The following is a 26,680-nucleotide window of genomic DNA, read 5'->3' as shown; positions in this document are numbered from 1 at the left end:
CTTGCATGACCTTGAACCTTCATGTGCATGTGTGAATTTTTCCCCACCTGTCCATAGTGTCAGTTGCTGGCAAGCAGCAGTTGAGTGAGGTAGCGTGTAGTGCTTGCATCGGTTTCTCATTACAAGAGAAATGACAGAACAAGTGTAGCAGTGCTACTGCAGCAAATATTGCCAGAAAGTGGGCGAACACCAGGTGGAAACCATTCGGAAGATTCATGCTGCATTTGGTGACAATGCTATGGGCATTATACACATTAAGGAGTGGTAAAAACAGTTTAAAGACATCTGCACATTGGTGGATAGTGAGTCAAGCTCCAGTCGGGAATCAACATGTCTAAATGACCAGGTCATTGCCAAAGTGAACGTTATAATGATGAGGGACTCTCATGTGGTATCAGAGAAATTGTAGAACAGGTGGGCACCAGCACTTTTTCGGCACATTCCATTGTGACTGAAGATTTAGCCTTACAGAGAGTCGCTGAAACTCGTGCTTAAGCTGCTGATGGTGAAGCAAAAGCAAATGTGTGCTGAAGTCTGACAGGACATGCTGGACTCCATAAACAGTGACCCTTACTTCGTGAACACCATAATCACTGATGACGAGTCCTGGGTGTACAGGTACAACCTGGTAACCTAATCCCCTGTTGTCACAGTGAAAGCATTTCTTGTCAACAAGACCAAAGAAGGCCTGCCAAGAGTGCAGCAATGTCAAAGTGATGCTGACTGTTCTTCTTGACTCTTGCACTTAGTACACCACGAATATGCGCCACAGGGTCAAACAACCACCAAAAAATATTAAAAGGATAATAATGCTGTGTGGCACAAGATACCGGGATTGTGGTCAACAGGAAATTGGCACCTCCATCACAACAATGCTCCAGCACATTCCTTGCACTTATTTCAGAATTTATGACGAAAAACAAGATTCCTGTGCTGCAACAGGCACATTACTCTCCTGATATGGCCCCCTGCAACTTCTGGCTGCCCCCTCAACTCACGAGGCCACTGTAAGGAAGTTACAAACAAGAGAGAGCATTATAGCAGCAATGGCAGCTGAGCTAAATTCCTTTCCAAAAGAGGCTTTTTCAGCATTCTTCCAACACTGGCAGCATATCTGGGAGAAGTGTGTAGAGTCACAATGGAAGTACTTTGAGGGTGATTAGGGGTCCAACACTTCAGGTAGGCCAAGTTTCTTTCCCTGGTCAAAAGTCAGATACTTTTCTAACAGACCTCGTATTATTATTTTGCTGGGACCATCTAGTTCGTTTTTCATAATAATGACACTCAGGTAATTAAATTTTTCTACACCATTGATGTATCTATATGCAAGGTGGCAACCAATGTGGCCCCTCCACACTGAGTGTAAGAGCCACATCACTTGCCCACCTTACATTTTTAAAACACAACAATGCAATTTGCATATGGTTTTGCGGAATCATTCTAACTATTTCTAGTTATCTTCACCCGATAGTAATTAAGTGAAGCAAGTGGGGATTAAATGTCATCTTTCATGCAAATAGCAAATTTTAAAGCATATGAAACTAATTCAATAAGCTTCAGTTTCTGTAAGCGAGCCACAATGCGCCTTGCGGAATGAAATGAGGGAATGACCAAATAGGGGTGGTTTATAGTGGTCAACACGGGTTGCCCAAAGGAAAGACAGCTGACATACCATCCCTCGCAGGCTTTGTATAGGATGGGGGGTGTTGTAGCACACTCGTCACACACTGTAAAACTCAAAGCTGTGATTTTTCCACTATGTGGAAAGCTGGCCCAGACTCAGTTTTTCGCAGCCAAGGCACAAAAGACAGGTATAGCAATGCTATGGGCCACGTTGGTGAGATGCACTCCTTAAAAGCCTCTCACACCCCTGCTCTTGGTGTGAGATTCTGCAGAAACATTCCGATGGTTCCATCAGCGTTGGAGAAGCCTCGAGAATGTTTCATCTTAAAATGGCTCCCAGGAGTGAGCCACTGGCTGAAAAAGCATGACGCGGGATGATGATTCCCATGTACACAATGTTTGGAGGGAAGACAGGAAACTGGTGGAAATTTTGTTGCAAGATGGCGATTGGGCAGCCGCTGGTGCAGAGTAGGAAAAACTGATGCTATGCTCGATCTGAAAAACGGCAATTTGTATTCTGACTGCTTTAGCAAGCAGTCGTATTAGTCTGTATTGTCTGCTATGGAGCACAGAGATAGTAGATTTACCTGTCTGGTAGCCTGGACAGGAACATATTGTTTACCACGATAGTGCATCATCGGAGTTGCGGCTCCATGGGCCATCTATATAGCAACCAATCGAGCAATGCAAGTATTTCACAACAACACCAGGTACAGCTGCAATTATTATTGGTAAATGTATGCAGCACACTTTTCGTGATCACCACTTTACATAATTTATTCTGATAGTCTTATAATAGAATATACATGGAATGTTGTGCTTTATATCTGGATAGGGAGAGTTCAACATCACAGAAGCTCTTTTCCAATTTTACTGTATAGATTTCTCTTCTTACCACTTAATGAAAACTTTTAATAGTATTCTAATTAAGTTGTCTCTGCTGAACTGAATAAATTTAATAATTATTCTGGTACTCACAGTAATTATCTGTTCATAATATCTATTCCTTGGCTCCCACCAATCATTAATTTTGGAAGATTATAAAAAAACTGGTCACACTCCAGTTAGTTGTATAGCAGAGTGAACGTAGTAATGTCAGATAGCGTGCTGTGCAATTAAATAAACTCCTCTCTTGGGTTAATTCCTTGACTTTCAAGTCTAAATTTTAATCACTTCTTGCATAGTGAATTGTAACTTTCTTGTGATGACTTGGTGGCTAGTTGCCATATATTTTGTCCAGAGTTTTAGGAAGGGGGGGGGAGGGGGGGCATTTTTGATGTTAGTCATTACTTCTGTTTTTTAACTGATTTCTGCAGGGCAGTTTGCTCGGCGGTTCCCTGTAACTGTTTGATTTGAGTCCTTGCAGTTTCTATGTCATATGACAGAATAGCTGTACTATCAGGAAAAACTAGACAGATGGCCTATCGTGATACCCTTGGATTTAGTTCCCATTTTCACTGGGGTATATTTGGTTTCAATCTCTTTCACCAAGTCCTAATGATTTATGTGAGAACACAGTTAAAAGCATAAGAGGCAGCCCATCATCTTGTCTGACTGTTGTTCAGACCTCAGCGAATTTTGAGGGCATCCCAGAAACTTTAGCTTGGATTTTGTATTCATCAAGGTAGCTCTAATTAATGCCATCAGTTACAATTAAGGGTGTGTAACAGGACTTCAAGGTCTACTGAATCAAAGGCTTTCTTGAAGTCCACTAAGACTGACACATACTGCTTTGATCTTGGAGTATAATGGCTGATGATACTTTTGCGATTATTGATCTCCCTTTGGCTGCTGAGCAATCTTTCCTGAAACCCTTTGGTATCTCCCTATTTTATGTTCAACTTGGACTTCAAATGCTCCAGCAGGGCACACCAGAAAATTTTGTATGTTACCGGTAGCAGGGATGTCCCTCTGTAGTTTTGCTCTATTGTTATTGTTGTTGTTAGTGGCAGTTGTCAGGCACAAAGCATTGGCAGTACAAAGTCTTCCACTTTATGCAGTGTAGTAAGGAGTCCAACAATCAAGTGAGCTACAAATGGTAAGTATAGTGTACACATTTTAATTTGGCTTATTTCAGAATGGTGGCTCAATGTGTGGGTAAAGAAAGTGCCTCTGGGGAACAGACTGGTGGAGCGGCAGCATATTTCTGTAACAAGAGTCTAGCTTCAATATGGATAGTTAGCTTTCTTTTCTGAGGAGGAGCTACAGGTGGCACTCATGATGCACTGAGAATTGCTTCATAGCTTGTTAGAAATAAACAGTGACAATTGTCTCATTGACTCATTAGTTCATGGTTAAATAAAACCCCTACAAAAACTAAATATCATTTATCTTTTGTTGTTTTAAAAAGGGAAGTGTTCAAAGAAAATTCTTTTTCATTCTAACAGCACTAATGTTGTTGATGGAGCGGGGAACAGGGGGGAGGGGGGGTATTGTCTAATATCGGATTGCACTCAGGGATAATGGCCTCAAAAAGGTTGGGAACCACTGCCATAAAAGCTTTACATCAAGCTGCAAGTACAACAATTGACAATAGAGGAACGGAAGGTTCCAAATGATTGGAATAGAGCACAGGTAGTCCCAGTCTTCAAGAAGAGTCGTCGAGCAGATGCGCAAAACTATAGACCTATATCTCTGACGTCAATCTGTTGTAGAATATTAGAACATGTTTTTTGCTCGAGAATCATGTCGCTTTTGGAAACTCAGAATCTACTCTGTAGGAATCAACATGGATTCCGGAAACAGCGATCGTGTGAGACCCAACTCGCTTTATTTGTTCATGAGACCCAGAAAATATTAGATACAGGCTCCCAGGTATATGCTATTTTCCTTGACTTCCGGAGGGCGTTTGATACAGTTCTGCACTGTCGCCTGATAAACAAAGTAAGAGCCTACGGAATATCAGACCAGTTGTGTGGCTGGATTGAAGAGTTTTTAGCAAACAGAACACAGCATGTTGTTATCAATGAAGAGACGTCTACAGACGTTAAGGTAACCTCTGGCGTGCCACAGGGGAGTGTTATGGGACCATTGCTTTTCACAATATATATAAATGACCTAGTAGATAGTGTCAGAAGTCCCATGCGGCTTTTCGCGGATGATGCTGTAGTATACAGAGAAGTTGCAGCATTAGAGAATTGTAGCGAAATGCAGTAAGATCTGCAGCGGATAGGCACCTGGTGCAGGGAGTGGCAACTAACCCTTAACATACTCGTAGATAAATGTAATGTATTGCGAATACATAGAAAGAAGGATCCTTTATTGTATGATTATATGATAGCGGAACAAACACTGGTAGCAGTTACTTCTGTAAAATATCTGGGAGTATGCGTGCGGAACGATTTGAAGTGGGATGATCATATAAAATTAATTGTTGGTAAGGCGGGTACCAGGTTGAGATTCATTGGGAGAGTCCTTAGAAAATGTAGTCCATCAACAAAGGAGGTAGCTTACAAAACACTCGTTCGACCTATACTTGAGTATTGCTCATCAGTGTGGGATCCGTACCAGATCGGGTTGACGGAGGAGATAGAGAAGATCCAAAGAAGAGCAGCACGTTTCGTCACAGGGTTATTTGGTAACTGTGATAGCGTTACGGAGATGTTTAGCAAACTCAAGTGGCAGACTCTGCAAGAGAGGCGCTCTGCATCACGGTGTAGCTTGCTCGCCAGGTTTCGAGAGGGTGCTTTTCTGGATGAGGTATCGAACATATTGCTTCCCCTTACTTATACCTCCCGAGGAGATCACGAATGTAAAATTAGAGAGATTCGAGCGCGCACGGAGGCTTTCAGATGGTCGTTCTTCCCGCGATCCATACGCGACTGGAACAGAAAAGGGAGGTAATGACAGTGGCACGTAAAGTGCCCTCTGCCACACACCGTTGTGTGGCTTGCGGAGTATAAATGTAGATGTAGATGAACTCCTACACAGATACAATGGCACATATCATAAATCTAGAAATGTGCCGTCATTTTGAGATCTCCACTATTGTTACTTTCTCGATATTATTTAGTCATTTACAACAACCGACCAATCCTGGTTATGGGGCAATTCACTGTCCATACAGTTTGTACCCAAGTTGCTTGGTCCATTAAAAATTCTTCATCTGGCGACCCTCTGATTGTTATTTAATAACTCTAGGGAAAATGTTCAGTTTGTACATCTGGAATGGACAGAGAAATCAGGAGTGGCAATACAGCCAAACTGAAGAACACACATTTGATTCTGAGAACACCACTTTGCGGTAGTGAGCCATTGGATGATAAGAAAATATAATAAGGGGATCTCTCTCTCTCTCTCTCTCTCAAAAAGTTTCAAGATACGTATTTGTGTCTTAATATATTTTCACAATATTGTAACATTCCAGCCTGGATTTTCCATTGTTTGATATTTGTGTCTTAGTTGCACCATATTTTCAACTATCCACATGACATTGTCAGAAGCACGCAGTTGTGGTATAAGAAGAATACTAATCAATTGTAGCTAATGTCCTGGCCTCTAAATTGACAACTATGAACTCTACTAGATACACAAAGAATGTATTCAAACATCTGCTCAAGGCTCCACATCGGCATCATCATAATTTCCAGGGATTGTGATATACACAGTGAATCACTTAAAACTGGCACCACAGATATTGCAGAAATGGAAAACACTATTGATGTGCAGTTTTCACAGAATGGATTGATAGTCAGGGGTTCATATTGTTAGACAATCAACAGATTGCAATAACACTTAGAAAGTATATTTTTTGTACAAACATGCACTTTTTTTTTAAAATGGGACAGTGCCTATTGACATGACCAAACTAAAAGTAGGGTGAATTAGAATATCAGTGCTGTTCGTTGCAGGAGTCTAGGGTGAGTTGTTTACAAGATATAATACAGGGCTATTACAAATGATTGAAGCAATTTCATAAATTCACTGTAGCTCCATTCATTGACATATGGTCACGACACACTACAGATACGTAGAAAAACTCATAAAGTTTTGTTTGGCTGAAGCCGCACTTCAGGTTTCTGCCGCCAGAGCGCTCGAGAGCGCAGTGAGACAAAATGGCGACAGGAGCTGAGAAAGCGTATGTCGTGCTTGAAATGCATTCACATCAGTCAGTCATAACAGTGCAACGACACTTCAGGATGAAGTTCAACAAAGATCCACCAACTGCTAACTCCATTCGGCGATGGTATGCGCAGTTTAAAGCTTCTGGATCCCTCTGTAAGGGGAAATCAATGGGTCGGCCTGCAGTGAGCGAAGAAACGGTTGAACGCGTGCGGGCAAGTTTCACGCGTAGCCGCAGAAGTCGACGAATGAAGCAAGCAGGGAGCTAAACGTACCACAGCCGATGGTTTGGAAAATCTTACGGAAAAGGCTAAAGCAGAAGCATTTCTTAAACAGGAGATTGGAAAACCGATGGATCGGTCGTGGTGGAGATCATGATCAACAATTCATGTCATGGCCTCCACGCTCTCCCGACTTAACCCCATGCGATTTCTTTCTGTGGGGTTATGTGAAAGATTCAGTGTTTAAACCTCCTCTACCAAGAAACATGCCAGAACTGCGAGCTCGCATCAACGATGCTTTTGAACTCACTGATGGGGACATGCTGCACCGAGTGTGGGAGGAACTTGATTATCGGCTTGATGTCTGCCGAATCACTAAAGGGGCACATATCGAACATTTGTGAATGCCTAAAAAAACTTTTTGAGTTTTTGTATGTGTGTGCAAAGCATTGTGAAAATATCTCAAATAATAAAGTTATTGTAGAGCTGTGAAATCGCTTCAATCATTTGTAATAACCCTGTATTTTGAGAAGTTCCCACACTAACACTTGTACAATAACTGTGGTAGCACACATTAAAGAACAATACAACTGCATACACTAGTCACGTGGATTAACAGTAACAAGACACCTGACCATCGTAGGATGTGTTCACAATGACCACCGGCAGTGATAATACACACTTCCAGTCATGTACGGAACAATGGCTGCACACATGCTAGCATTTCAGTAAAGATTACAGAGCAAGCTGCAGTAAAACGTCATTGCATATCATTGAATGTAGTTGGTATGTCCTTGTAGGCAGCATCTTTTAGCCTTCCCCAGAGAGAAAAGTCTACAGGCATCAAATCAGGGTAACAGGCTGGCCAACATAGAGGTCTTCTGCATCAATCCAAATGATTTTGAAGCAGTTCATGAAGATATGCTGTAGTACTTAGTGTTGGTACACAAGTTTATCCTAGTCTGCAGAGGATCATCATCTAGTATCTGTAGAAGATGGTCTGTTAGGAAGCTGCAATACTTGTGTGCGTTCAGTGTTCGGTCTATGGAAAATTGGCCCATGAACTGATGGTTCACTATCCCACACCATATGTTCACACTCCATGGACACTGATGTTTCATCTGATGAATCCAATACGGACTGTCAACAGACCAACAGTGCACATTTTGATGGTTTACCTGGCCATGATTGGTAAATGTGGCTTCATAACTAAATGACAATTAACAGAAGTTTACATGATTCTCATAATCATTTCCATGCAGTTCTTGATGGAGAGAGAGATGTGATAGGGGTGGAATCTATGTCAATGGAAAATGCGTAGGCCACTTGCCCCTGACTCATGTCACTTCCTTGTGTGATTGTGCAGGAGCTAATTTTTGGGTCAACTGCAACAGCAGCAAGAACATTAATTTCCCTCTCTTCTGTTGTCACTTGTATTCTTCTGTTATGTTGTCTAAGTGCTACACTTAACTTTCATGTAAACTGGTTGAAGAGGTTGATAAGTAACTGCCAAGATTGTTGAGACCTATTGGAGTATTTCGCTGCATACACTGTATAAGAATGAACTGCATTCTTCCTACACTCTCCACACACAATAAGCATGTCTGCTTTTTCTGCATTAGTACATCCCATCACCCACACATGATCTACTGTTTTAACTGTCACACACTGACTGATTAGCAAGTTGCAATGCACTTGAGGAACACACAAGCATGCTTTGAGCAAACATAACAACATTGTAACTAGCAGTTATGCAGGTTGAATGCCACAAACAATAGTCAGTGTGGAAATCTTTCAGAATACAATATCTTGTAAACAACTCACATCAGAAGCCTGTAACAAACACCACTGATATCCTAATTTACCCTGCTTTTAGTCTTTTAATGTCAGTTAGCATTGATCCATTTAAAAAGATATATGTTTGCACAAAAAATACACTTTCCAAGTGTTATTACTGTCTGTTGATGGACTACCAATCCATTCTGTCAAAACTGCACATCAATAGCACTTTCCATTTCTGCAATATTTGAGGTGCAAGTTTTAGGTGATTCACCCTGTACATCTAGTGGATCTATCTACCTGAGACCACAATATATCCCAATGGATGCAAATTTTGTGTAGTACATTCAAACTTTTAATGTAATTCGATATATAAAAAACCTACTTACCACATGACGACACAACACACACACAAAAGAAGGTCATAATTATGCAATCTTTCAGAGCTAGTGGCTCTTTCTTCCAGCAGAAGGGCTGAAGGGGAAGGAAGCTGGGCGAAGGAAAAGGACTGGGGAGGTCTAGGAAAAGGATAAATTTTGGAAAAGACACCCAGAACTGCGGGTCGGGGAGACTTACCAGACGGGATAAGAAGGAAAGACTTAGACCTTTTCCTTCACCCCTCTTCCTTCCCCTTCAACCCTTATGTCAGAAGGAGGAGCCACTGGCTGAAAGCTTGTAAAATTATAATCTCCTTTTATGTGCATGTTGTGCCGCTGCTTGATGAATAGATATTTTTATGTTTTGAACATGGCTGTGATTAGCAACCGTAATTAATTACAATGTCACAAATTTCCAGCCAAACGGTTGCAAATAGAATTTAAAATTCTTTAACTAGTTTTCAACGCCAACTATGGGCACCTTCTTCAGAAGAAACTGTTACCTTACATGGGCTTAAAAGGAAATTTGAGTGTCATCGTTCTAATCAAAACATTAAAACCACAATTAAAACATTTTCCACCTGAATACATAACAGGTATAGTCAAAATTTTAAACAATATATAAAAATGCCACTAAGGGCACTACAGTGGTATAGGACACGAGTAACATCCAATTACATTACATTGCCAAAAATTGTTTGTTTTCATTGTTACATTCAGACTTTTGCTGTTCCCAGAACAACAAATTCATAATAAAAGAATGTAAATTTTATTAATATTGGTTTTTGCATCCATATCGCCCATCCCAACTGCCAACATGCAAGTCTCAACCTGTGGTATTTATTATATCTGATTTTATAACTAACAGAGCTACTACCTGACATCCAAAAATCTTCACTGAAGGGTGTACTGCATATTACTAATACATGTAACAAAGTGGTCATCAGCTTTCAGTGAGGCATGACAGACAACGGCTAGTTTAAACTACTAGCTACTCCTTCTATGATATTCCACAAATAACACAAAAATTTTGTCAACTGAAGACATTGTTTCTTCATTGGTTTCAGAAGAAACTCATTTGCCATCTTACCACAGTATCCCTGATTGGTTCATCTAAAGTGTTGAAGTCAGGTTTTCCTTGCTGTTGGTTCTGTTGCTGGTTTGGGACTATCATTTCCCCTTCAACAGACCCACTGAAGTCATCGTACATCTGCAACAAGCATTTAATTTTAAATTTCATAGAAGATATATTTTACATATGTCTTTTAATGACTCATAAACAAACACCAGAAGGAGAGGAAAATGGACTCACTTCTACTGTATACTGTTTCTTGTAATTCTAGAAAAACTTGATAAAATCAACATGTTAAATAGGAGAATAATAGAACATGTCACAAAAGAAAGTGAACAGATAGCACCATACAGCAAAATGAAAACACATGGATTATATTATGTGATCTGCCACAAGATAGAAGGAAAAAAGCCCACTGTAGCTTGAAGGTATTTTCCCTGATGGGTTTACACTTAAAAATATTATATCTTGAAGCAACCACTAAGCCACGCATGTAAATATGACCAATTCAGGGATGGGGATTAACAATGAGGGGGCGATGTGCTAGTCAGCTTGGCTATGGTTTTTACGCAGATTCCCATGCACCACTAGGTGTATACTGGTCTGGTTCCCATGTTCTGCCTAAGACATGCACTACACAAACATTCAGAAAACTTTCTCGCATTGGTACACAGAATTTACTCTGCAAGCAGAGAGAATGGGTACACTGCTTCTATCCTGGTAGACTACAACAAATCATTGTAGCCCTTTCATATATTCAGTGAGAAGTATTTTTTTTTTTTTTTTCATGATGATAACTAGTTTTGGACAGCTGTGTCCATTTTCAGATCATCCATATTGTATGTGAAACAATACAGGCAATAACCTATGTACAAAAACTGTCCCTGCCGTGATGATCAAAGCGGCACCATGCCATGCCTGACTCAGCAACAGTAATTAGACCAAGTAGGATGGACATTCTCTAACGTCTGTCCTGTGTTGTCTAATTACTGTTGTTGCGTCAGCCATAGCGCTAGTCTGATCATCACTGCAGGGACAGTTTTTGTACACAGGCTATTGCCCATATTGTCACACTTGCAATATGGATGATTTGAAAGTAACACGGGTGTCCAAAACTAGTTACCATCAAGAAATAAAAAAAAGATACTTCTCAATGCAAGTTATGATGGAGCTACAACCATTTATTTTAATTATAACACAAGTTGTGGACCTAGTTTTCACAGGCAGCATGCTACAAGTTCATAAATAGAAGACTGATGACCTTATCTGTTTGATCTCCAAAAACAATCAGAATCAGAATCTCTTGCTACCACCCGTCCTTTCACAAATTTCTTAGTTCCTGGCACGGGCAACTACAGAAATTTATCCAGAGCATGTGAGTGGTGTGTGTGTGTGTGTGTGTGTGTGTGTGTGTGTGTGTGTGTGGGGGGGGGGGGGGGGGGGGGACTCTAAAATAGCCACTTTTTCGTATAAATGAATTGTTCAGTTTTGAGATTTGTCATGCCACAAGAACTAAATATTATAGGCTATACATGCCACAGGGACTAAATTTTATAAGTTACAGAAAAAAAACTTTTTATATCCCAGAGAACTAGTGTATGACAATTCTGTAATGAATAAGAGCTCTGTAGGCCTACTCCGGACTCAGGATGAGGATTGTAGTGGTGGGGCAGGGATGTGAGTCCTTTATTTTTTGCACACTTCTATGGTTCTTATCCTTTCCACACTATCGCTTCAATAATTCAGTCCAACATCACCATAATTAACCAGTTTCACTCCATTCACAAAATATTTTACACTGTGACAGTAATTTCCTGCATCCCATTTTTGTAACAGAGCATTTGCCCTCTAACTGCTGGGATAAAACTCCTAACATCTGAGAAAGCTCTCTTAGCTGCTTATGCCCTATTTTTATCCAGAATTCTCTCTTTCTAACAAAGAACCAATCACTCCCAACTAAACATCCTCCCCTTAATCCCATTAACCCATTAAACACTCCATACCCTATCTTTCTAACTTATTCTCTGTAAACTTTTCTCATATAACACACAGCTTCTGAGCACCTCCATCAGGTTCCCCCCACTGAAGTCAATCTAGCTTCTAAAATCCTTACACCTACAGAAGCCTCATTCCTACCGAAACAACTTTAGTCTCAAAATCAGATTTAACCCTGCACGACTAGTAAAATGTCAGCTTTGCTTTACTCATTCACTTCAGCTGAATTATTTCTTTGCCACCCACCCTACTGACAACAGCAAGCTTACACCAAGGCTACAAAAGTCATGGGATATCTCCTGATTGAGTGTCAGAGCTCCTCTTGCCCAGTGCAGTGCACCATCTCAATATGGTAAGGTCTCAACAAGTTCTTGAAAGTCCCCTGCAGAAATACTGAGCCATCCTGCCTCTGTAGCTATAGATAATTGCGAAAGTGTTGATAGGCAGGTTTTTGTGCACTAAGTGACCTTTCAGTGACGTCCCATAAATGTTTCATGGAATGAATGCTGGACAATTTGGGTGGCCAAATTATTCACTCGACATCCAGAATGTTCTCCAAACCAGTCGCAAACAACTGTGGCCCAGTGACATGACACAAGGTCATCTTCAAAAATTCCATTGTTGTTTGGAAACATGAGAGCCATGGAGGGCTGAAAATGATCTCCAAGTAGCCGAACATAACCATTTCCAGTCAATGATTGGTTTGGCTGGACCAGAGGACCCAGCCCATTCCACGTTAAACACAGCCCATGCCATTATGGAGCCACCAGCAGCTTGCACAGTGCCTTGTTGACAACTTGAGGCCATGGCTTCACGGGGTCTACATTGCACTCGAACCCTAAAAGCAGCTCTTACCAACTGAAACTGGGACTCATCTGACCAGGCCACAGTTGTCCAATTGTCCAGTTGATATGGTCATAAGCCCAGGAGAGGTGCTGCAGGTGGTTGTATTGTTAAGAAAGGTACTTGCATTGGTCATCTGCTGCCACAGCCCGGTAACACAAAATTTCACTGCACTGTCCTAACAAATATGTTCATCTATATCCCACATTTCATGCAGTGCTGCTTGTATCTTAGCACTGACAATCCTGCAAATACCGCTGCTCTCTGCCATTATGTGAAGGCTGTCAGCCACTGCATTGTCCATGGTGAGAGGTAATGCCTGAAATCTGGTATTCTTAGCACACGCTTGACACTGTGGATTTGTAAATAGTGAATTCCCTAATGATTTCCAAAATTGAATGTCCCATGCATGTAGTTCCAACTACCATTCCATGTTCAAAGTCTGTTAATTCCTGTTGTACGGCCACACATTGTAAACCTTTTCATATGAATCACCTGAGTGTATATGACAACTCCGCCAATGCACTGCCCTTTTTTACCTTGAGTGTGCAATACTACTAATACTACTGCCACCTGTAAATGTGCATACCGCAACCTCACGATTTTTGTACCCTCAGTGTAAAGCATGCCTAGATCACGGACTCAAACAATTCAAGATCCCACCAAACACAATGCATGACCTCTAATACCCAGCCACCCTTTGATAATCTTCCCAGAATTCCTTACTTCAAATCTGACTTCACCTTTATTCCCCAAATTCCTTCACACCAAGCTCAACATAAGGTATGTAAACAGAAGAGATAGGTACTCACAGTGTAAAATCAATCCAGATGCAAATATCCTTCTCACAGGCAAGGACCCCACCAATGCAGTCATGAACTGTAATGACAGCATGACAGAGGATATTCATTTGCTTTCCAACAATACAACTTACAAACCTTACCACTATGATAGCCCCCCTCCCTAAGGTCCAATATGAACCCCAGCACAGCCTCAAAACATTTGGTTTAACACCTTCTACATCCACTTTGTACCTTCTCATCAAACTTAACTAGACTGGTTCCCCTGGTGGTCACCCCATTTTTACTACTAACGATGCTCCATCAGATACAGCCCCTGCCTTTGTTATACATCTTCAAAATCAATTTTTGATGGATTTACCAACATCCAAGATGCTAATTACTTCTTGATTTGTGTGGCCATATTGCCTGTAGCTGCTTTACAGTTTCTGAGAGTATTTTTGTTCAATCATTACAATTACAAGCAAATGCAAGTTTTTCTCAACAGGCACGTTTCACTTTATTGGAGTAAAGCATCATCAGTGGTGGTAATTTCTGCTTGGTTTTTCACTTACACCAGGAAATGTTGTCTGCTAGATATCTTTTGGTTCCTTTCTTAGTAAGACACTGATGATTGTGGTATAATTTTACAACTCTGCAGTGTACAAAACTGCACTGAGTCAAATGTCAGAAATGCATATTTCTGCAAAGCAGTGAAAACTTATACCACAATCATCAGTACCTAATGAAGGGAGGAACCAAAACTGTGCTAGAAGATCACATTTCCTGATTTAGGAAAATAAATAAATAAAGCAGAAATTACCACCACTGACAATGCTTTAGCTCAGTAATGCAAAAATGTGTCTGGTGAGAAAAACACACATTCTCTTGTAGTTGTAATGCTTGAACAAAAGTACACTCAGAAACTAATTACTTCATCCATCATTTCCTCACATATCCTGTCCCATTACCAGCAGATTCCTTACTTGTCACTACAGATGCAGTACATCAACATCTCCCACGCCCATGGCCTTGTTGTCACAGAACACTAGTGTTCTTGGTGTCTCGCATCAAATCGAGGGGGTCACTGAGCTAGAGGTACTCATCAAATGGACTATTGTCACAATGTCGTTTTGTATGATCCTTTTCAACAAACACTACAGAGAGGTATAAGCTTTAACCTAGGATATTAACAAACAGTTTAGGGGTCATGTACTTTATAGCACCGTATCTCTTCCTCTTACCAGTCTTGTACTGGTAATGAAGATTCCTTCTGCAGCCATAACTTAAACTGAGTCAAGGGCCTATGCATAACATATATTAGTGACCTTCACATCAGAGGTAATATTAAAGACCTGTTTGTGACTGTAATGTTCAAATGTAGATATTTTGTGGAGCAACATTTACTGCCAAAAGTAATTTCATATGGACGGGAAGATCAATGACATAGTAAAAGGCATGTAATTTCATATGGAATGAAACATCAAAGAGAAGACATAGAAAATGGCATGGTGCAGAAACTCTGATCTCATATCTAAGGGACAACAGGGCATGTACTGAATTTAGCACATCTCATTCATTCTAGCTAGAGCTTTCCACAAGTGGTTGTGTACGTTTGGGATTATGGGAAAAGACTGGTTCAACGTGCTGAACATAAACATATTCAAAGCGTATAGGCTTTGTTTTTCGAAAAAATAGACCTGTTACACACGATACCTTCCAAACAGATGTGCTTTAGCTCCAAAGGTCGCAGCAGACATGATTAAAATAGTGTATGACATTACCAATGTTAAGTGGCCACATTTTACACTATTTTCATACTATCAAAACTATGTTCCATGCACAATTACTTTCCCTTTATTTCTATAAAACTTTGGTACCGCTATTTCCCACTACTTTATTGCACTAAAGCAACACACACACACACACACACACACACACACACACATTATATTTTGTACACGTCATTTCATTTGTTATTTAGTATCACCCTTGTCATGCTACCGACTAGTACTGGACTGCCGCTTTTGTGTCATGATTTTCATACAGCAATTGTAAATCACAATACTGGGTTACTATCGCCTGTCACAAATTAAAAGTTACAGTTCCAAATCCCGACCAAGGTACCAAGTTTTAGCCAGTAAACAAGAAGAAAACGCTTTTTATAGTCTGCTTTGGTCATATAACACGATGTGTCGCTACAATTGCAAGCTTCAGTTCCCAATAATTTCGATATAAATGCCAGACGTCATCAAAATTACAGGATGACAGATTACATTTGAGGTTACGTTTTCTCTGCATGTCTAAACACCACATAGGTCTTATATCAAAGTTAACAATAAATATTCGAAACATTTTTAACATACATCTAGTTTTGCTTCGCCGCCCGATGCCATGATTGAAAAGTTCGTTTATTCCGCTTGTAACAAACCGGCCAGCCTAGCTGTTTACATCGTCGTCTACGTGTGCAAGCAGCAGACAAAAAACATTAGACTATCGCTCGCCGCCAAACATATGAAAGTGTATCAATTTTACAAAGTGCTCCTTGTAGAGCACAAGTGCAAGCCACGTGTTTTGCGAATACGAAAGTGAAACTAAGATTGAGTTTATAGTTGTTACAATAGTTTAACGTAACCCCGTATCGATGGACGTGATTATTTCATTATTAATTTTAAGTCTGGTGTATGTGCCTTTAATCATTGCTGTGGACCCTGAAACTAATGAAAACAAAGGTCCGGTTGATAATCAACCATTTAAAAACGATGACCCCGACGAATTACTATGTATCCTTCAATATACCTTGGCGCTGCCAAATTGTGTGTGTAAACGGCAGCAACAAAAGTTCCGTCAATAAGTCTCAGATTACTTCTTAAAAGAGCAGTGTGCAATACATTTCCTCGAAAATGTTGTTTGCGGTCAGTTCTGAAAACTATTTAATGAAAACTTCAGGATGTTTCCAAAACTGCCGCAGATGTCAGAATACATGCATAGCAACTAATTAATTGTCTACTCTTCTGCAAAACTGATTGTTGCAGCTAAAGCCTTTTTGACATCTCACTTATTGCAGCATTTACAAAACAGTTCTGGTGATGTCAGTCCATTTCTTTTACGTTTGAACTGTTAGACGTGTTTCACGTCAAGTCTTATAGTGTGTTTCTGCCTAAAGTTGTTTAACATGCTGTGCATTGTATTTTTAAGGTAATATATGCAATATTTTTATAATTAACAGCGTGTAAGTATCTAGTTAAAGTCTTTGTTCATTGATAATTATTAAGAGTTTTTTTACACTCTGAATTAGCCCTGATGTTACTAGATTTATAACTGAAAAACACAATATTGTGTATGTTCTACAGGATTAATTTATTTAGTTGACCAGTTTTCGGCTTAGAAGGCCATCATGTAGAACATATGCAATATTTCATTTTTCTTTTATAATTATGTTGTTCTACCAAGAAACGAGGAACAATCCGTTACCATCTGTGGATTTAATTTACATCTACATCCACATCCATGCTCTGGAAGCCTCTGTGAAGTGCATGGCAGAGGGTATGCCCCTTTGTACCAGTTATTAGGGTTCCTTCCCATTCTGTTCATGTATGGAGCGTGGGAAGAATGGTTGGTTGAATGTCTCTATGTGTGCAGTAAGTATTCTGTTCTTGTCCTCAAAATCCCTTTGTGAGCGATTTGTAGGCGTTTGTGGTATATTTGTAGAATCTTAATTTAAAGCTGGACCTTGATACTTTGTTGGTAGACTGCCTCGGGATAGAGCATTTCTATCTTCAAGAGTCTTCAAGTTCAGTTTCTAAGTCCTATTTAATAAGGTCCCACACACTTTAGTAATATTCTAGAATTAGTTGCACAAGTGATTTGTAAGCAGTCTCCCTTGTAGCCTGGTTGCACTTGCCCAGTATTCTACCAATGAACTAAAGCCTACCACTTTCTTTACCCTCAACTCTCTCTGTATGTTCATTCCTTTTCATAAGCCCACAAAGTGTTACACCCATGCATTTGTATGAGTTGGCCAGTTCTAACTGTGACTCGTTGATGTTATAGGATACTGTGCTTTCTTGTTTTGTGCAGTGCACAATTTTACATTTATGAACATTTAAAGCAAGGTGCCAATCTTTGCACCACTTCGAAATCTTGTCAAGATATGACAGAATATTTATGCAGCCTCTTTCAGGCACTACTTCATTATAGATAACTGCATCATCTGCAAACAGTCTGAGGTTGTCATTAATATTGTCTGCAACGTCATTATTATACAGCATGAACAGTAAGGGTCCGGACACATCCATGGGGCACACTCGAAATTACTTATACATCTGACGATGACTCTCCATCCAAGATGAGATGCTGTGTTCTCCCTACCAAAAAGTTATCAGTCTATTCACAAATGTCTCTTGATCCCAACCTCCCACTACATGATTGAACTTTTGGCAATAAACATAGGCGTGGTACTGAGTCAAATGCTTTTTGGAAGTCAAGAAATATTGCATCTACCTGACTGCCTTCACCCAAAGCTTTCGGATGTCCTGTGAAAAAGTACGAGTTGAGTTTCACATGCTCGATGTTTTCAAAATTGAGTCTGGTTGTCGTGAAGGAGGTCATTCTGTTGAAGATACCTCATTATGTTTGAACTTAGAATATGTTCTAAGGTTCTACAACAAATCAGTGTCAAGGATATTGGACAGTAGTTTTGTGGATCACTTCTATTACCCTTCTTGTAGATGTGTGTGAACTGTGCCTTTTTCCAAGAACTGGGCACGGTTTTTTCCTCGAGGGCTCTATGATAGACTGTATTTAGAAGAGTGGCTAACTTAGATGCAAATTTAGTATGAAATATGAACTGGACTGAAGTTTTGTTCAATTTTAAAAATTTCAGCTGATTCTCAAGACTATGGACACTAATACTGATTTCACTAATCTTTTCAGTGATACAAGGATTTAATTGTGGCAATTCTCCTGGGTTTTCCTTTGTAAAGGTACATTTGAAAACAGAGTTAAGCATTTCAACTTTCGCTTTGCTACCCTCAGTTTCAGTTCCTCTCTCATTTGCTAAGGACTGGACACTTATCATTGGTGCCACTAACAGCCTTTACATGTGACCAGAATTTCTCTGTGTTCTATGGAAGATCATTTGACAATATTCTTCTATGGTAGCCATTGAAGGCTTCATGCATTGCACTCTTGACAGCCAAATGTGTTTCATTCAGCATCTCTCTATCTACAGCCCTATGCTTTGTTTTACACCTACTATGCAGTAATCTCTGTTTCGTTAGAAGTGTGTGTCCAGTGACTGTATACCATGGAGAATCCCTTCCATTATGAATGGTTCTACTGGGTACGTATCTATCCAGTGCATAGTCAGCTATTCTTTTAAACTTGAGCCAAAGTTCCTCTATGTGCTCCTGTCTTATGCTGAAAGTTTCAAGTTCCTTATTGAAATATGACACTACTGATTTTTTAAATCTAGTTTACTGAACATATATATCTTTCTGCTTGTTTTAGTTGTACTTTGGTAATCATTGTTGCCACAACTGTGTCATGGTCACTTGTACCAGTTTTGGTGTGGACAACTTGAAAGGTGTCAAGTCTGTCTGTTGCCATTTCGATCTAATTTTTTTTCGATCATGAGTGGTATTCCAAACTGTCTGTTCTAAGTAGTTGTCAGAGAAGACATTTATTCATGTTTCATAGGATGTCTTATCCCACTCACCACTAACAAAACTAATTTTTCCCAATTGACTGTTGGATGATTAAACTCTCCACCTATGATTACAGTACAATAGGGGAATTACATACAAGAGAACTGAGGTTTTCTCTAAAGTTTTCAGTTGCATCAGAAGATGAGTCCGGTGGGCAATAGAAGGATCCAATTCCATTTTATGCCCACCGTAAACTGTGTCTTGCCCAAACAATCTCACATCTCTGTGGATTTGAGTTTCTTGTTTACTGTGACAAATTCACCACCTCCGTTTCTCATTAACCTATCCTTTTGATATCTAATTAAGTTTTCCCGAAAAATCCCGCTGCCATCAATTTCAGGTTTCAAGCAGCTTCCTCTACTTATTTGTTTTTTCGTCAATGATAAATAGAAAAGGGCACTTGTTATCTGGCCACTGTTCCAAATGTATATTACATTTGTTATGGTCTTCAGTCGGAAGACTTGTTTGATGCAGCTCTACACACCACTCTGTCCTGTGCAAGCCCATCTATCTCCGTATAACTACTGCAACCTACATGTATTTCAGCTTGCTTACTGTATTCATCTGCTGGTCTGCTACAACAATTTTACACCCCCCCCCCCCCCCCCCCAGTATTAAATGAACGATTTCTTGATGTATCAGAATGTGTTCTTTCAACCAATCAATTTTTTTTGGTTGGTTTATTACATAAAATTATAGGGTGTTGTGTCTCTCAGCTATGATAATGCGTTCATTATGCTGTTCATAGTAGCTGACCCACATTCCTATTTTATTATTCATTATTAGACGTACTTTTGCATTAGCCCTATTTGCTTTTGTATTTATTACACTGTATTCACGTGACCAGAAATGCTCTCCATCCTGCCACTGTTGTTGTTGTTGTTGTGGTCTTCAGTCCTGAGACTGGTTTGATGCAGCTCTCCATGCTATTCTATCCTGTGCAAGCTTCTTCATCTCCCAGTACCTATTGCAACCTACATCCTTCTGAATCTGCTTAGTGTATTCATCTCTTGGTCTCCCCCTACGATTTTTACCCTCCACGCTGCCCTCCAATACTAAATTGGTGATCCCTTGATGCCTCAGAACATGTCCTACCAACCGATTCCTTCTTCTGGTCAAGTTGTGCCACAAACTCCTCTTCTCCCCAATCCTATTCAGTACCTCCTCATTAGTTATGTGATCTACCCATCTAATCTTCAGCATTCTTCTGTAGCACCACATTTTGAAAGCTTCTATTCTCTTCTTGTCCAAACTATTCACCGTCCATGTTTCACTTCCATACATGGCTACACTCCATACAAATACTTTCAGAAATGACTTCCTGACACTTAAATCTATACTCAATGTTAACAAATTTCTCTTCTTCAGAAACGCTTTCCTTGCCATTGCCAGTCTACATTTTATATCCTCTCTACTTCGACCATCATCAGTTATTTTGCTCCCCAAATAGCAAAACTCCTTTACTACTTTAAGTGTCTCATTTCCTAATCTAATACCCTCAACATCACCCGACTTAATTCGACTACATTCCATTATCCTCGTTTTGCTTTTGTTGATGTTCATCTTATATCCTCCCTTCAAGACACCATACATTCCGTTCAACTGCTCTTCCAGGTCCTTTGCTGTCTCTGACAGAATTACAATGTCATCGGCGAACCTCAAAGTTTTTATTTCTTCTCCATGGATTTTAATACCTACTCCAAATTTTTCTTTTGTTTGCTTTACTGCTTGCTCAATATACAGATTGAATAACATCGGGGAGAGGCTACAACCCTGTCTCACTCCCTTCCCAACCACTGCTTCCCTTTCATGTCCCTCGACTCTTATAACTGTCATCTGGTTTCTGTACAAATTGTAAATAGCCTTTCGCTCCCTGTATTTTACCCCTGCCACCTTTAGAATTTGAAAGAGAGTATTCCAGTCAACATTGTCAAAAGCTTTCTCTAAGTCTACAAATGCTAGAAATGTAGGTTTGCCTTTCCTTAATCTTTCTTCTAAGATAAGTCGTAAGGTCAGTATTGCCTCACGTGTTCCAGTATTTCTACAGAATCCAAACTGATCTTCCCCGAGGTCGGCTTCTACTAGTTTGTCCATTCGTCTGTAAAGAATTCGTGTTAGTATTTTGCAGCTGTGGCTTATTAAACTGATTGTTCGGTAATTCTCACATCTGTCAACACCTGCTTTCTTTGGGATTGGAATTATTATATTCTTCTTGAAGTCTGAGGGTATTTCGCCTGTTTCATACATCTTGCTCACCAGATGGTAGAGTTTTGTCAGGACTGGCTCTCCCAAGGCCGTCAGTAGTTCCAATGGAATGTTGTCTACTCCGGGGGCCTTGTTTCGACTCAGGTCTTTCAGTGCTCTGTCAAACTCTTCACGCAGTATCGTATCTCCCCTTTCATCTTCATCTACAACCTCTTCCATTTCCATAATATTGTCCTCAAGTACATCGTCCTTGTATAGACCCTCTATATACTCCTTCCACCTTTCTGCTTTCCCTTCTTTGCTTAGAACTGGGTTTCCATCAGAGCTCTTGATGTTCATACAAGTGGTTCTCTTATCTCCAAAGGTCTCTTTAATTTTCCTGTAGGCAGTATCTATCATATCCCTAGTGAGATAAGCCTCTACATCCTTACATTTGTCCTCTAGCCATCCCTGCTTAGCCATTTTGCACTTCCTGTCGATCTCATTTTTGAGACGTTTGTATTCCTTTTTGCCTGCTTCATTTACTGCATTTTTATATTTTCTCCTTTCATCAATTAAATTCAATATTTCTTCTGTTACCCAAGGATTTCTATTAGCCCTCGTCTTTTCACCTACTTGATCCTCTGCTGCCTTCACTACTTCATCCCTCAAAGCTACCCATTCTTCTTCTACTGTATTTCTTTCCCCCATTCCTGTCAATTGTTCCCTTATGCTCTCCCTGAAACTCTGTACAACCTCTGGTTCTTTCAGTTTATCCAGGTCCCATCTCCTTAAATTCCCACCTTTTTGCAGTTTCTTCAGTTTTAATCTCCAGGTCATAACCAATAGATTGTGGTCAGAGTCCGCATCTGCCCCTGGAAATGTCTTACAATTTAAAACCTGGTTCCTAAATCTCTGTCTTACCATTATATAATCTATCTGATACCTTTTAGTATCTCCAGGGTTTTTCCATGTATACAACCTTCTATCATGATTCTTAAACCAAGTGTTAGCTATGATTAAGTTGTGCTCTGTGCAAAATTCTACCAGGCGGCTTCCTCTTTCATTTCTTAGCCCCAATCCATATTCACCTACTGCATTTCCTTCTCTCCCTTTTCCTACACTCGAATTCCAGTCACCCATGACTATTAAATTTTTGTCTCCCTTCACTATCTTAATAATTTCTTTTATTTCATCATACATTTCTTCAATTTCTTCGTCATCTGCAGAGCTAGTTGGCATATAAACTTGTACTACTGTAGTAGGTGTGGGCTTCGTATCTATCTTGGCCACAATAATGCGTTCACTAAGCTGTTTGTAGTAGCTTACCCGCGTTCCTATTTTCCTATTCATTATTAAACCTACTCCTGCATTACCCCTATTTGACTTTGTGTTTATAACCCTGTAGTCACCTGACCAGAAGTCTTGTTCCTCCTGCCACCGAACTTCACTAATTCCCACTATATCTAACTTTAACCTATCCATTTCCCTTTTCAAATTTTCTAACCTACCTGCCCGATTAAGGGACCTGACGTTCCACGCTCCAATCCGTAGAACGCCAGTTTTCTTTCTCCTGATAACGACATCCTCTTGAGTAGTCCCCGCCCGGAGATCCGAATGGGGGACTATTTTACCTCCGGAATATTTTACCCAAGAGGACGCCATCATCATTTAATCATACAGTAAAGCTGCATGCCCTCGGGAAAAATTACGGCTGTAGTTTCCCCTTGCTTTCAGCCGTTCGCAGTACCAGCACAGCAAGGCCGTTTTGGTTATTGTTACAAGGCCAGATCAGTCAATCATCCAGACTGTTGCCCTTGCAACTACTGAAAAGGCTGCTGCCCCTCTTCAGGAACCACACGTTTGTCTGGCCTCTCAACAGATACCCCTCCGTTGTGGTTGTACCTACGGTACGGCTATCTGTATCGCTGAGGCATGCAAGCCTCCCCACCAACGGCAAGGGCCATGGTTCATGGGGAGGCCTGCCACTGAACTTCACTAATTCCCGCTATATCTGACATAAACATATACATTTTCCTTTTTAAATTTTCGAACCTATCAACCTGATTAAGGGGTCTAATATTCCTTGCTCTTTCATGTAGACTGCCAGTTTTGTATTTCCTGATATTGATATTCTCCTAAAAAGTCCCTGCTTGGAGGTCGGGTAGGGGGCTATTTTATCTCCAGAATATTTTACCTGAGAGGATGCCATCAGAGTTTAACCATATAGCAGAGCTACATGCCCTCCACAAAAGTAATGGCTGTCGTTTTCCATAGCTGTCAGTCTTTTGCAGTACCAGCACAGTAAGGCCATACTGGGTGCTGTTACAAACCAGATCCGTCAGTCATCCAGATTGTTGGCACTGCATCTACTGAACAGGCTGTTGCCTGTTTTCAGGAACCACACATTTGTCTGGCCTCTCCATAGGTAATCCACCGTTGATACGGGTCTGTGTATTGTTGGGGCACGAAGGCCACCCTGCCTTGGCAAGCTCTGTGGTTCCTGGGGGGATATTACCTTTACAGTGATTTTATTCTTATCCACAGGATGAACAAGATGTTATGTGTGTCAGTGTTGTCAGTAAGTAATCGCAGTTGCAGAATGTTAACAGACGTGCACTAGTATGGATATAATCTTCTTCCCATCTGTAGATGGTACTGTTTTGAGTGCAGTAATGTAGTGGTAGAGTTCAGCTATCACCCTTAGCAATATTAAACAGTTTACCAGTTTAAACAGCAGCTAAAAGCTATCGACAAGTGCACCAAAATGTGCCAGCAAATGTATTTATATGCAGGGTGATTTCTTGATGATGTTACAGACTTTCAAGAATGATGGAGAAGGATAAATATGTATCAATTTGGAATAAGGGTCTATGTACCGGAAATGAACAAGTCAAAAGTTATAAGTGAAAACCATTCTGATTATCTTGACGGTGGAATACCTGTACTGGTACTGTTGTTGCTAAGATTGTAGGGTAGGCAACTTTCAGAGGTGGTGGTATGGACCAAAACAAGAAAAAATTTCTAGTGAACATGGGCTCCAAATTGCAGTTAAGAACACTTGTTCAATAAAGGAGATGTGTTTAATGCTAGTGAAGATGGAACAAGTGCTCATAGTTCCTCAGGTATGAATTTTAAAGCTCATGTTTACTATACATTTTTTTCCCTTGTTTTGTTCCATACTACAACCTCTGAAAGTTGCAAACCCTACAGTCTTAGCAAGGACAGTACCAGTACACATATTCCACTGTCAGAGGTATCACAATGATTTTCACTTATAACTTTTGTCTCATTCGTTTCTGTTACAGGGTCCCTTACCTCAAAGTGATACATTTGTCCTTCTCCATCACCCTAGAAAATTTGTAACATAATAGTGGAATCTCCTTGATGCTCTTTAGCGTCATTGGATGACAGTTCCAGGTATGGGTTCATATTCAAAATATTATGTACTTACTCTCCTCTAAAATTCCTAGAAGTTTGTAATGGGAATTTCCAAACACCCTGTGTAAGTAAACTAATTCCAGCTGTGTCTCATTGATATTGAGATCATAGCGTATTACATTTTTGTAATTTGTGAAGTACAAAATTTTACATTTCTCAACATAGAAAGCAAGCTGCCAGTCTTTGCACCACTTTAAAATTTTATCAAAATGTCACTGGATATTTGTAAAGCTATCTTCAGATAGAACTTAATCGCAGATAGCTGCATCATCTGCAAAAGGGAGAGTCCCAGGTGGTAGGTATAGAGGTGGTGTGGGTGTGACCACAAATTGAGTCTTGGGGTTGCCAGTCTGTTGTTGGCTTTTTGTAGATGATGCTGTTCTCTATAATGAAATACTGACTGAAAAAAGGCGGCAATAGTCAGTGAGGACTGATAGGTTTCGAAGTGGTGCAAAGATTGGAAACTTTTTTTAAGTATTCTTAAACGAAAAATTTCTCCTAAATGGATTTCAGAAAAGCAGCCTATGGCTGCACTATCAATGTTTTTGTACATCCATCCTTCCCATTGAAGGATGGTGGGATTTCGGCAACCTGCAGTATTGGTAGGTTCAGTGGACCCCTTAGGATGACACAGGATCCCACAGTGGCCATTACCTGCAACATACAGGGTTTTGTAGAAGTGAAAATGTTAATTACTATATGGTCATATGTAGTGATCCTTTGCTATGGTTAGGCTTGTTAATCAGGATATTCAAAGGCTGTGTGGATGTCTTCACATAGTCATTCGACACTGGAGCAATGTGACAATTATCTTGTAGTTATACAGTTTGACCTAATGTTTAGCGAAAAATTTTCTCTATGTGAAATATCAGAGGATGCCCTACGATAAGAAAACGACTAAACGGGCAAGGGAAAGATGCAGGCCATTTATCACAAGTCACTTGTTACTTCACGAAAGTCCAACAATCTTCTATTGCACAGATACCAAAAACACTAATAAAATACAAATGATTTAGGCAGTTACTGCAAAATTTCTTCAATTGAATAAATTGATGATTAATTAGTTAATCTAAATGAATAAAATGCACCAATTTAGGAAGGACTGACAAGCACATAGTACAATGAAATATAACTCAAACATGTACTTAGCGGTGGGCAAACAATGCCAGCAATGATGCTAAAGATTACAATTCAAACATATGACTGGCCCAAGGGGGTGCTTGACATTAATGAATAAAACTTACAAAAAGTGCAGTAACATAAAATTACGCAAGTCTGATATGAACACAGATGTCCAATATTTGTTCAATCAGATAAGCCCCCTGGGCATAAACAAGATTCTGACGTGGAAAAATAATAAAATACAACTTAACAAATGTGCATTACTGCATTACACCAATATTAAAACTATTACGATAAAACCAAACTTCAAACAGGAAAAACATGGAAGGGGCAGATACGGCAGGCTAGGTATTAATAAGACGGTTTAGAATAATGGACACTACTGGTTAAATTGACGCCCGATTGCTAGGGAATAGAAACTAAACGTATGAGGGATGCATTAGCAAGCCATGAGGCCACAACGTCTTAGAGGCTG

General features: G+C 40.1%; 2 protein-coding genes across 6 annotated transcripts in view; one reads left to right on the top strand and one right to left on the bottom strand.

The window, feature by feature from the left end:
- The window catches only part of LOC124802703 (protein YIPF6), an 81,704-nt gene extending 65,435 nt beyond the window's left edge, over window positions 1-16,269 (bottom strand). For both annotated transcript variants that reach the window (XR_007017140.1, XM_047263656.1), the window contains exons 1-2: window positions 16,117-16,269; window positions 10,152-10,271 (exon numbers count right to left, since the gene is read on the bottom strand). Coding sequence is in view for 1 of the 2 variants with exons in the window: in XM_047263656.1 (XP_047119612.1) it covers window positions 10,152-10,271; window positions 16,117-16,146 (150 nt within the window). In the remaining variant the exon portion in view is untranslated. The remainder of the gene's footprint in view (window positions 1-10,151; window positions 10,272-16,116) is intronic.
- Window positions 16,247-26,680, top strand: part of LOC124802702 (coiled-coil domain-containing protein 134-like) — a 50,881-nt gene continuing 40,447 nt past the window's right edge. Inside the window, exon 1 of one of the 4 annotated variants that reach the window (XM_047263649.1) lies at window positions 16,247-16,600. In XM_047263649.1, coding sequence (XP_047119605.1) covers window positions 16,395-16,600 — 206 coding nt within the window. In that variant the 5' untranslated portion in view covers window positions 16,247-16,394. Of the gene's footprint in view, window positions 16,601-16,910; window positions 16,949-26,680 lie in introns of those variants that run through there. The other 3 variants (XM_047263650.1, XM_047263653.1, XM_047263652.1) reach the window with 3 other exon arrangements.

Source organism: Schistocerca piceifrons, chromosome 6 (assembly GCF_021461385.2).
Source record: "Schistocerca piceifrons isolate TAMUIC-IGC-003096 chromosome 6, iqSchPice1.1, whole genome shotgun sequence".
Lineage (NCBI taxonomy): Eukaryota > Metazoa > Arthropoda > Insecta > Orthoptera > Acrididae > Schistocerca > Schistocerca piceifrons.
The sequence above is the reverse complement of the archived record's forward strand: the minus strand, read 5'-3'. Positions and strand labels throughout refer to the sequence as shown.